General features: G+C 36.0%; 2 protein-coding genes across 2 annotated transcripts; both read left to right on the top strand.

Annotated features, from left to right (window-relative positions):
• Positions 1–1953: 1953 nt before the first annotated feature.
• Positions 1954–7511, top strand: LOC141685222 (putative receptor-like protein kinase At5g61350). Its single transcript, XM_074490335.1, has 3 exons — positions 1954–2292; positions 4785–4835; positions 4932–7511. The coding sequence occupies exons 1-3, from the start codon at positions 1954–1956 to the stop codon at positions 7509–7511; spliced, it is 2970 nt and encodes a 989-aa protein (XP_074346436.1).
• Positions 7512–9620: 2109 nt separating this feature from the next.
• LOC141685221 (uncharacterized) lies at positions 9621–10649 on the top strand. The gene has a single exon (XM_074490334.1). The coding sequence runs from the start codon at positions 9621–9623 to the stop codon at positions 10647–10649; it is 1029 nt and encodes a 342-aa protein (XP_074346435.1).
• The last annotated feature ends 1529 nt before the right edge of the window (positions 10650–12178 follow it).

The raw sequence follows: 12178 nt of genomic DNA, 5'->3' as shown, positions 1-12178 counted from the left end.
ACTAAATTTTCCAGAAAGACCTGAGTACTAAATAATTAGCAAATTCTTGCAGTGCTTGTTTGTATCTTTATTTACGACCACTAAATATCACAATTAAAATATCTACATTCATATAAATCACTTACACAACTCTTAACACAAAATCTGAAATAAAGCAAGAAAGACTTTCATTTATTACCCTGGTAAAGTCATCATGGATTTTAATTTTGTTATAGTGTGTATTGCAAACACAAGATAAAGTGGCCACCGTGCATCATACCGCTAATTTTATGTTTAACCAAATTAATATCAACTCACAAAAATTCAATAACTCACTTACTAATCAGAGCTTTTCAGTAAACAAAACCTAATTTTTCTCCAATTAAACTAATCTCCTACCTGTATCACTTGTAAGAAAAAATAGGGTTTTGAAATTAAAATCCCCAATTTGAAAGTAAATCGAAAAAATAAGGGTTTACAAGTACTTACTCACCAAATCAAAAAAATTGAAACAAGTATCGAACAAATCCAGCGCACAAAGTAAGCTTGGAGATTCAAACAAATCTGATTCATAAAATATTAGAGATTAGAGCTTTTATTTACATATTTGATTAGAGCAAAAGATTTAGAGTATGTGTGGGTCGATCGAGAGAGAGAGAGATTTGAAGTTCTTCTGAATAGGGGGCTAGGGTGAGTGTTGAGAGAGTCGGGGTGAGAAAGTGTGAGTGATGAGAGAGTTTTTAGCTATTTGATTTTAGTTTTTATATTTTTAATTTTTAGTTGCGTGAGTCTTATTGTGTTTTGGGGGAAATAAAAATTTGGCTGGGGGAATATTATGTAAGGGGAAAGTAGATAACTTAAACACGAGGAATTGGGAAGGGAGAACGCGATGTCTTCCGATATATAGACATCAGTTTTGAAGGGATCGATGTTAAATGTACTTTTTTACATCGGTGGTACGAGCAACTGATGTTAAAGCGGTGATGTCTATTCAAGTTTTTCTGGTAATGGCTCAAGATTGTATAATCACGCTACCTTGTAATAAATATTTATTTTTAGTTAGGATTTTATTTTATTTTATTTTAGGGTATATTATCCCAATATAAACAATACTACGATGTAACATATTGATATCTTTGATTAAGTAAAAACCCTAAAAGTTTTCTCTTTAACTTCTTGTGGATTCAAGAATTCTTCCTCATAGATTCGAGGTTTGCCTTGTGAATTCAAGGTATTTCGAGATTTCTCGTTTGAGAGTCCTTGTAAGGATTAGCATTTAATTTTTCTTCGCTTTCGTTCTGCGTCAAGTGGCATTAGAGCAAGGATTTTACCTTGTTCTACTATGACCATGAGATACACAACCAGAGATTCTAACGATGGTGATCGTGAGGATGCTAATACACGAAAAATTGAAGAGTTGAGACAGTATATGATAAGATTGAAAACAATATTTCAATAATATACGGAGGTCAGAAGTACTAGAGTTAATAAAAATAAAGTTGAAGGATTTTTCCCCAACACGTATAGTGGTTCTGGTCATAGCAACAATCAACATCGTAACGATTACAAGATTTGGGCTGATATTTCATTATTCTATCGAAGGTCGGGGATTGAGAATTTCTTAGACTAGATTTTAGAGGTTGAGCATTTGTTTGAACTTTAAGAGGTTGCTAAAAATATAGACAGGTGAATCTGGTTGCTAGTAAACTAAAAAGTTGTGCTGTTGTACGGTGGGAAAAGTTGCAAATGGATAGGAGGCGTAAAGGCAAAAAACCGATTCAGTCTTGGAGGCGGATGAAGCGATTGATGTTTGAAAGATTTTTACCAGAGGGTTATGAGTCTCAGATGCATATGGAACTCAAGCACGATCATGATACAGTTCAACATTATGAACCCGATAATGCATATAATGTGTTTGATGTTTGTTCTCAACCATAACATGGTAGCTTGTTGATTTACATACATGATGATGATATGGTAGATCATTATGGGCCTGAAGATATTGTGTTTGATAATTACCCTCAATCAAAAAAGGATAATTTATTGAATACAGAGATTGAAGGAGGTGAGACAACAAGTGGTGAAAATTTTATATCTTCTCAAGTGGGCGAAGATGATATAGTGATAAAAGAATATAAGAATGAAGGTAAAGAAGAACACATTAAAGAAGACCTTGAGATTGTTTATGAAGAAGAGAATGATGGTAATGTTAAATGCCTTGTTATAGGTAATCAAACATTGTCGTTGAATACTTATACATCAGTGGAGGTCGATGATTTGCAATATGAGAGCTTAAATCAATCATTGTGTAAGGTGAGTCCCCGTATTTTTGAGATTGTGGTATGTTGTGAAAATTACGAGAACTTAAATATGAATTGTGAAATTAAATTGTCTCCACAAACTTATGTAACATCATTTAATGTTGGTTGGGATAATCTATTGGTTGACACTAGAATATGTGAAGAGTATGTGGCATTGCTAGTTTGAGTTATATTAAGGATGCTACCGTTTCTGATTATTTTGATGTGGGAGCATGCCAGATAATATTGAGTCAGTTTGATATGAACTTATGTCACAAAAGTAGAGAGTAAACAGTTGACTTCATTGATAATGATGGGAATTATGTTATGTATCAGTTGGAAGATAAGGATGTCTTGAAGTAACCACGTGAATGTGTGGTGTTCCTTGACATAACACAAGAGTATTCCTATGTGGATTGTAAATTTGCGTTTGCAACGGTTAATCATGATTGGTTTGGTTTGATTCTTCTGGTGATTTCATATTTAAAAATTATTTTCGAGAAGAAAGTTAAATACAAGATTTCATTAGAGAATTTACCTAAAAAATACCACAATTTAGAGATAAGCAAGAGACATACAATATTTTGATTTTAGATGAGAACTCGAGGTCGAGTTTTTTAGAAATGGAGCAGACTTATGTAGGACAAGATACCCGTAATTTTAAAGGAAACCTGACATACATGAATATGCAAGGAAGCAAGGGAGGATAACATCATGATCATGTAAATAGGCTGCATGATCATGCCAAAATAGAAAATTGTTCAAGAGAGAAAGGGAGAAAAATAACATGGTCATGCTGACGGGTTGCATGATCATGCCAAAACAGGAAAATGTTCCGGGAGCTTGAGATTGTGGTGCATGAGCATGCTCAAGATTGCATGATCACGCTACCTTGTAATAAATATTTATTTTTAATTAGGATTTTGTTTTTATTTTGTTTTAGGGTTTATCATCCCTATTTAAACAATATTACTATGTAATATATTGATATTTTTGATTGAATAAAAATCCTAAGAGTTTTTTTTATCTTCCAGTGGATTCAATAATTCTTTATCATGAATTCGAGATTTGGCTTGTGCATTCAAGATATTTCGAGATGTCTCGTTTGAGAGTCACTATAAGAATTAGCGTTTACTTTTTTTTCGCTTCCCTTCCGCGTCAATAACAGAATTAGTTAAATTCCTAGATGACCAATCTTCTATAAATATCAAACAGTACGTATTCATTGTATCGAGTTGAAATATAGTTAGTTACGTTTCTTTTCATATCTCTCTCTGCATTTCATCACCATGAGTTCATAAATTTCTATATTGGCAGAGGATAGAACGATTTCCAGATATTTCATGTTTCCTTACCAATCTTTGCACCTTCAAATAGAGACGACACTGTGGTTTTGCGCCATTATACAGAGAAGTTGTAAGTTTAAACAGAAAATTTATAGTAAACTACAGTGATATTAACACAACAGAATTGTATATAATTACTATACGACAAACGACTGGGCAACTACTAAAAAATCACTAACAAAACCAGTGCAATATTTGTCAATTAGGCTTAACAGGTTCGAACATGGAGACCATCTCTTCAAGGAAATTAGGGATAAATTGTGGAAGACCTTGCTCGAGAGCGGGTACCTTCTTGGACTCGCACTCTACAGATAAGAGAGTTTTGTGTACTGGGAACAACTTTATAGTTACAAATGATGTTATCATAATTAACATTAATCCTTTTTACATGTTACGATTGATTGCATTCTATAATCATAAAACCATAGATTTGTAGGAGACTTCCCAAAAGAGCTTAAAGTGCCAACACCATACAAAAGTTGGTTCATATGTGCAATTTGACGCATCAATTTACCTAGCTCCTGCCAATAAACTAAAAAAACATCAGAACACAAAACAACAGAGACTGGAGTATTTGAAAAGAGGAGAAACCTCAACTGTTTTCAGTTGTGCCCTTGTTGTGTTTGATGTGGTATTGGGCATTTGTAGATTACTTTGCTCCTTGCACATGCAAAGCATCTGAGTATTCTTTTTGCCAGTTATCCATTTTGTTTGGTCCGAGGGGAATAGTTCTATAGTAAATTCAACAAAATTTGTAGATTATTCTAAACTATTCATACATATGTAAACCAAAAAACATGTACTATGTATCTGAAACTCACATTCATGATGTGGAATATATATTTCATTGACTTCCGGCTCCAACCTACTCAATGCAAAAGAAGTTGTGCCCATTCATCACACAAAATACTCCTGTTATCTCAACTTTAATCATTTTATTAAGATAACAAGAATATAATCGATACGATCGTGTCGTCATAAGTATTGTATAAGACCATTCTAATGTGCTAAGTCAACCTCAGAGCTATCATTCTCCTAGCTGTATACGCGCTTCAGACTTGTATCATTGTATGTTAGATGGTAGTTATGCAGTACTAATCTCCAGGTTATTATATAATCATATAACTTTCATTACTTAATTACATTTTTTTTTTGCTAGGCAATATTAGCAACAGCTCTTTCCAACATCAATACAGGACTGCACGTTCTTGTGCATACCCTGACATGCGTCCAACTCTGTTTAGCACAACGTAGAAATTTAAACATCTCTAATGCCTTTGCAATGACTTGTATGCTTTCATTTTAGCATACCAGACATAATATTACAAGGTTAAGCATCATGAGAGAACTACATTCCCTACTTGTGAATGTCTGTTTCTTGCTTCTCTTCACATTTCTTAACTTCACTTTAGCAAGCACTTCATACTTACCAACTGATAATTATCTCATCAATTGCGGCTCGCCAGAAAGCACCATGCTTCAAGATGGCCGAACCTTTAAATCTGATTCTCAGTCAGTTTCTTTTCTTTCTACAGATGAGAATATACTTGCTTCTGTTGATTCGGTTTCCAACATTTCTTCTTCCTCGTTTCCTTCTTCGACATCTTTGTCTCTTCCTCTGTTTTCTACTGCAAGAATCTTTCGAGATGAATCAATGTACAGATTTCTTGTATTTCGTCCAGGGCGCCATTGGTTACGTCTATACTTTTACCCAGTTCCACACCCTTTATATAACTTAACAACTGCCGTGTTCACAGTTAAGACCGATAAATTGGTATTCTTGCATGATTTTTCAGTTAAGGATTCCACAAGACTTGTGATCAAAGAGTACCTGGTAAATGTTACCTCAGACAGGTTTTCTCTTAAATTTTCACCTTTGAAGAATTCTTTTGCATTTATCAATGCCATTGAGTTTCTATCAGCTCCGGATACAATCATTTCGGATTCAGCCTCTGCAGTTTCCGCTGTTGCTGATTTAAATGGCCTGTTGAAACATGCATTTGAAGTTTCTTATCGAGTTAATGTTGGGGGTCCAACCATCACTCCGAAAAATGATACACTTTGGAGGACATGGCAGGCTGATGATGGCTACATGAAAATCCCTCAAGGTGTTAAAAATGTGTCTGTAGCACCTGATGTTATCAAATATTCAGAAGGAGGAGCCTCCCCTTTGATTGCTCCAAACGCGGTTTACTCAACAGCTAGTGAGATGGCAGATTCTAGCATGATTAGCCCAAATTTCAACCTCACTTGGGAAATGCCTGTTGACTCAAGTTTTTCTTATCTGATTAGGTTGCACTTCTGTGATATTGTGAGCAAAAGCCTTAATGAACTCTACTTTAACGTTTATGTCAATGACTTGATGAGTGCTTCATCTTTTGACCTCTCAACACTCACTTCAGGCCTCGGTGTTCCTTATTACAGGGACTTTGTGCTCAATGCTTCAGAAATTTCAAATGATTTGATAAGGGTTCAGGTTGGACCCTCTTCATCACTTCAATCAAATGTCCCGAATGCTCTACTTAACGGCTTAGAAATCATGAAGATGAGCAATTCTGATGGAAGCTTGGATGGGTTGTTTTCTTCTAATGAGAAACACTCGGCTACATCTGCTGCAATAAGAACTGCAGAGGCCATTGGCTTGGCACTGGCAGTGGCAGCTATAGTATTGCTTGTAGTTATGATTTGTAGGCGGAAGAGAAGGCCTCAAGATTGGGAGAAGCGACGTAGCTTCTCATCCTGTTTCCATCCTCTCAATTCATCATCCTTTTGTAGTAAAAGTAAAAGCAGTTACTCAAATACTTTTACCTCAGGGATCAATCTAGGCCGGATTTTCACTTTCAGCGAGTTATGTGATGCAACTAGAAATTTTGATGAGAGTGCAGTTATTGGCATTGGCGGTTTTGGAAAAGTGTATCTTGGGGAGTTGGAAGATGGAACATCTTTGGCGATAAAACGAGGAAATCAAAGTTCATCACAAGGTATAAATGAGTTTCAGACAGAGATAAGAATGTTATCTAAGCTCAGACATCGTCACCTTGTTTCCATTATTGGTTATTGTGATGAAAAATCAGAAATGATCCTTGTTTACGAGTATATGGATAAAGGTCCACTTCGCGACCACATCTATGGCACAACCCTTCCCCCTCTATCATGGAGACAACGACTTGATGTATGCATTGGTGCAGCTCGTGGACTGCATTATCTCCATACAGGTGCAGCTCAGGGCCTAATTCACCGTGATGTGAAAACAACTAACATTCTCCTGGATGAGAATTTTGTCGCGAAAGTTTCTGATTTTGGCTTATCTAGAGACGCACCATCATTGGATCAGACACATGTAAGCACCGCCGTAAAGGGGAGCTTCGGATATCTTGACCCTGAGTACTTCAGGAGGCAGCAGCTCACTGACAAATCCGATGTATATTCATTCGGGGTCGTTCTTTTTGAAGTTCTATGTGCAAGGCCAGCTCTAGACCCAACTCTACCTAGAGAACAAGTGAATCTAGCTGAGTGGGCAATGACACGACAACAAAAAGGTGTCATCGAGAAAATAATTGATCCTCGAATTGTTGGAACCATCAGTCCAGAATGTCTGACGAAGTATGTAGAAGCTGCGGAAAAATGTTTGGCAGAATACGGTGTAGACAGGCCATCTATGGGAGATGTGCTGTGGAACTTGGAGTTTGCATTGCAGCTTCAGGATGCATCTTCACAGCTTGATCCTCCAGAAGATGACATGGAGAATACGAACATCGTTGGTTCGGGTCAATCAAGCTTTAGTGACTCGGAAGAAGACCATATTATCATAAATATCAATGATGATTCTGGTGTGGTAGTAGGCTCTCCTTTGTTCTCAAACATTGGTGATTTTCAAGGGCGGTAAATTTGACAGGGGAACCAAATGAATGCAACTATGCAAGTCTTTGGATTTTGTAGATTGTGTTGTTAATTAGCACTAGTGTTTTCGACTCCTCCAATTAGCTGTTAAATTTATTCTATTTTGAAGAAGATTATCTCAGTAAACTTTAATTTATTGTAAGCTTGAGGAGGAACACTATCATTCGCTTAATAATCGAAGTACAATTACATGAGAAGCAAACAGGAAAATGTTCGGAATTAGAAACTGTTTTATTTCATTAACGACTAGAGTTGTAATTGTTTAGATTTAGACAATGGTTATGGAGGAAGAAAAAGGTTTGCGAAGGAAAGTCTGTTACTCCTGTGTTTGCCATGGATAGTACGTTTAGGTCAGTATCTGAGTGGAGAGAAGCACCGAAGGTGAAGCTTTGTGCAAACAAGTGCATGCAGCTATCTTTGCACATCCAATGCCAAATGGGAACACAAATGGTATTGGGGCGGTGCTCCCTACTTTAGATGGCAACTTGGTGAATAATGTTGCTGGAACAATCCCAGGTCTCACCCCTCTTGGTGCTCAACTTTGGTCAGTCCAAATAGGTCTCAGAAGTGCATTTGCTGAAGGAGCCGTGTCAGCGATCATAGAAACTGACAACATGCAAGCTTTTGGAGCAATCCAATTTGCTTATCAGAATCAACACCCCGAATATGCTGAACTCATTCACCAGATCTTGACCAGAATCAGGGATCCAAATTGGGAGTGAGAAACACAACTGCTAACTACCTCTCTTTGCTTGGTGGAGAGCTCTTTTGCAGGCTATACTTGTTTCTATGAACCTATAGGCAGGATGTCGGAGCTAATGCACTTGGACATGGGCTTGGGACCTCAAGCACCTCAATTCTTCGAAGCTCCCAGTACGAGGAAGATGAAGATTTGTTTGATTTTTTCTGAATGAAACATCTATTGTATCTGGAGTTGGAGTTGGTTTATGTGATGTTGAAGCTAGTCTTGATTCAGTTATCTCATTTAGACTTAATTATGTAGTAGGTGCTGTTGTTTTAAAGTGTTCTAGTTAAGTTATTAGTTGGTTTGGTTTAGGCTCCTAAGTAGTTCTGTTGCAGTTAGGGTTCTGAGTCCCTGTGTTTCTTATATATTGTAATGGTTGAACTCCTACTATAAGTGGAGGTACTTCAAATGAATTGGGTTTTTCAAAGAAAAAAGAAAGTAGTTGCTGCAACTTGAGATTACCTCCCGAGGTTGGCATTATGAAGTCGAACGTATCTGTTTTTCCAAGTCTGGACACGTTCTCAGTTGGCATGGTCTTGAGAGATCATTCAGACACAATCTTGGCAGGGAAGAATCTGAGAATCGTGAGGCTTTGTCGTGGATTGTGGAGCGACAACTCCAGGATTCTCGAGTTTTGGTTGAATCTGAGTCGGTAGCTCCTAGCTAGTGCTTACAGTTGGGGCCATCAAGAGCAAAGAAAGGACATTTACGTCTCCTCGACTAATTTGTATGACATTTGGAAGTTAAGAATTGTATTTCAAACATTCAAATAATGGAATAGTAACGACTAACGATTCAATCACAGAATGATCTTGCGTTAAGATCATTTGTGTAGAGTTGTTGTATTCAAATTCTAAGAATTAAATTGTGGAGAAAGTAATTAAGTCTACGGCATTTGACTGGAAATACAACTAATCCACTTTGTTTGTTGACACTTGACCAAGTCTAGTAAACTTATTTACAAGTTACTCCTACATTTTCTTAATATATTAAGATCCCCTTGTGTGAAATCTATATTATAATATCATGATTTTAATCAAACCCCATGTCACTTTCAGTTTATAATGAGCTAAATTTGTAGAAGATCGAAGAGGAAGGAGCTTGAATGAATCCAAAGGAAGGCATGGGTAAGAAACAAATCAAACAGTTAAAATGTAAGAAACAATGTCATCAGATGAACTGGTGGGTGGTCTGTTATTTAGCAGTTGTTAGGCTGTCTGTTTTCACCCAGACCACCAAAAGTCTCCTTGCTTATGCTTTACATCCTAACTAACTACTTGAGAATTCACCATTTCTAAAGAATTACTCTAATACATATAAAGAATGTTCTCCCTCCGTATGGATATATAGATGTGTGGGTACATGTACAATGAAAAATATTCATCATTTGTGATGGAGGGAACAAGCAAGATTATCAGGAGTTCAGTCTACATATTTCTTTCAAACTACCTTTACTTCACAATCTCAGCCCTTTTTGCCTTTCCATTTTCTGCTACAATTCTCATCACACAAGCCCTTGTCCCTTACACCTCTCTACTTCCACCAATTCAAAATAGGCTGCAGGCTCTTCTTTATGCTGCAGCCTTACCACCATCATCACAATTCTTCAACATTCTCAGCTTAAAGCTCTCCCAAACCATTACTTCTTCCATTTTGGTTCTCCCTTTCGCCTTTTCCTTCCTCCTCATCGCCAAGGCATCTATAATCAAAGCTCTCTCCCAAAAACCATCAACTCCACCAAAAATTTATTCCATCATTCCTATCCTCAGCTCCATTTTCTCTACCCAAATTTACAATTCACTACTCCTTATCTCTGTTAATGCGACTTCAATCACAATTATATCAATCGCTTTCAATTGTCTTAATGTATTCAACCTATTATCAACTCCTACATCACTTTTACTTTTTTCTGCAGCTGCAGCTATTCTTTACTCTATATTTCTTGCTAATGCACTGATCATTAGCAACTTAGCCTTGGTTTCTTCAGGAATGGAAACCGAAGGAGGCTATATGTCAATAATCAAAGCTTGTGTCCTGATCAGGGGAAGAAACTCAAAAGCTATATCATTAGCACTTCCACTCAATATAGCCTTGGCTGCAATTGAGGCTCTGTTTCAATATCGTGTGGTCGCAGCCTTTTCTTCAACTGGATTTCCAACCTTCTCAATGACACTAGAGTGGCTTTTGATTGCATATTTATACTCCATCTTCATTGTTCTTGATACAATCGTCAGTTGCATGTTCTTTAAAAGCTGTAAAACAGCTTTTAATGTCGAAGATCAGGAGAGCAGCATTTCTCATTACATTGACATCTCACAAGAAGATCAAGAATACATTATTTCATTTTCTAAACTGAAGACTGTAGAAGTCCTTCCTTGATATGACATTGTAATTATACTACTAGAGAATTCTTCAGTTGTGCAGTTAATTTTTTAGGAGAAGAGCAAAAAAAACTGTAAGAAAATGACAACATGAGTTAAATGGTTCAATCTCTTTGTAACTACATTCATATACATGGCTCTTTCTGAACTCCACAGACACAACTGCAACATGAGTTAAATTTGTATTACATTGCAAGAAAATATGCAAAAATTTCTTAATATCTCAGGGTAGACTACCTGACTAATTTACTGACAAAAGAACTAACTGAAATGATGTTCTAAAACAATCCCCAATAATCAGTAAGATTCAAAGACATGCCAAACAAGTTGACAAGTACTGGCTGTACATTTTCTCTTTTTTTTTTTTTTTTTATTCTTAGTCAAATAAGAGCATCTTCAACTTAGAACTTTCGTGTGCATTTCATTTTTCATTTGTTTAAAATTAGTATAAAATAAGGTTCATGAGACTGGAGGTATGAAAATTGATACCATCCCAAAACACCCCCCTACATGGATCATTTGCTATAATGGGATCGGTTTAAAAAAAAACAAATGATGCTCTCCTTAAAAACTGAAGTAGCTAGTCTCAAATGTTTTTCTAAAACAAATCAGAAGTAGTAATTAAATCGGCAAAAAATAAATTTGTTTTACAGCTAAAGCCATGAAACTGGATAAAAGATTAAGAAATAGATCGTGCATTATATTATCTACAATAGCTGGAAGAGGATTATACATGCATATAGTCAGTAACCAAATTTTAAAATGAGAACGATGAGATTTAGAATCAGATCACCAATTTTTTCACATGCCTTTCTGAAATTTTGTTCAAATTAGGTTGATGATTTACTTTGTTTCATATTTTGATATTTTTTTCACAATCTCTTGAATTATGACCCTCCACACGTATAATGTAATATTGTGATTTGTGAATGCTGTGCACAAGGCCAATTCATCCTCTTTCTTTTGGCCTTAGAACCAACCACTACATAATCAGCAATGCATAAATGCTATTTTCTTCCAAACTTGTCCTTAAAAATCATACAAGGTGGACTGATGGAGTAATATTAGCTAGGTTTCCATCTTCTCTTGTTTATATCATGTGCACTTACCAATCATATATTAGTGTCAAGTAAGAAAATGAATAGCCCACCTTATGTAGTATGTTCTATATCCACACCTTTTTGCACAATAAAACATGTCAGGGTAATGCACTATAGCTGGGGCAGGTACCGCACACAGTACACACATGCTCACCTAAATCTTGATATAAGTATTGATAAACTAGGGTGGGTGAGAAAAAAAATAGAGTTTTATTATAATATGATTTATTCTCTATTATAATAGAATAAGAGCTTATAGAGTCAATAACTAAATATAATTAAAAAAATATCATAACATGGAAATTATTATAATAATGAATCTATCCATTAATATAATATTATTATATATGTTGACATTTCTCTCAACTCACGATGTTGAATCGGGAGTTTGCCAACCAAAAGACGGAGTCACGTAATCGAACAAATC

The sequence above is a fragment of the Apium graveolens genome, chromosome 9 (genome assembly GCF_009905375.1).
Source record: "Apium graveolens cultivar Ventura chromosome 9, ASM990537v1, whole genome shotgun sequence".
Taxonomy (NCBI): domain Eukaryota; kingdom Viridiplantae; phylum Streptophyta; class Magnoliopsida; order Apiales; family Apiaceae; genus Apium; species Apium graveolens.
The sequence above is the reverse complement of the archived record's forward strand: the minus strand, read 5'-3'. Positions and strand labels throughout refer to the sequence as shown.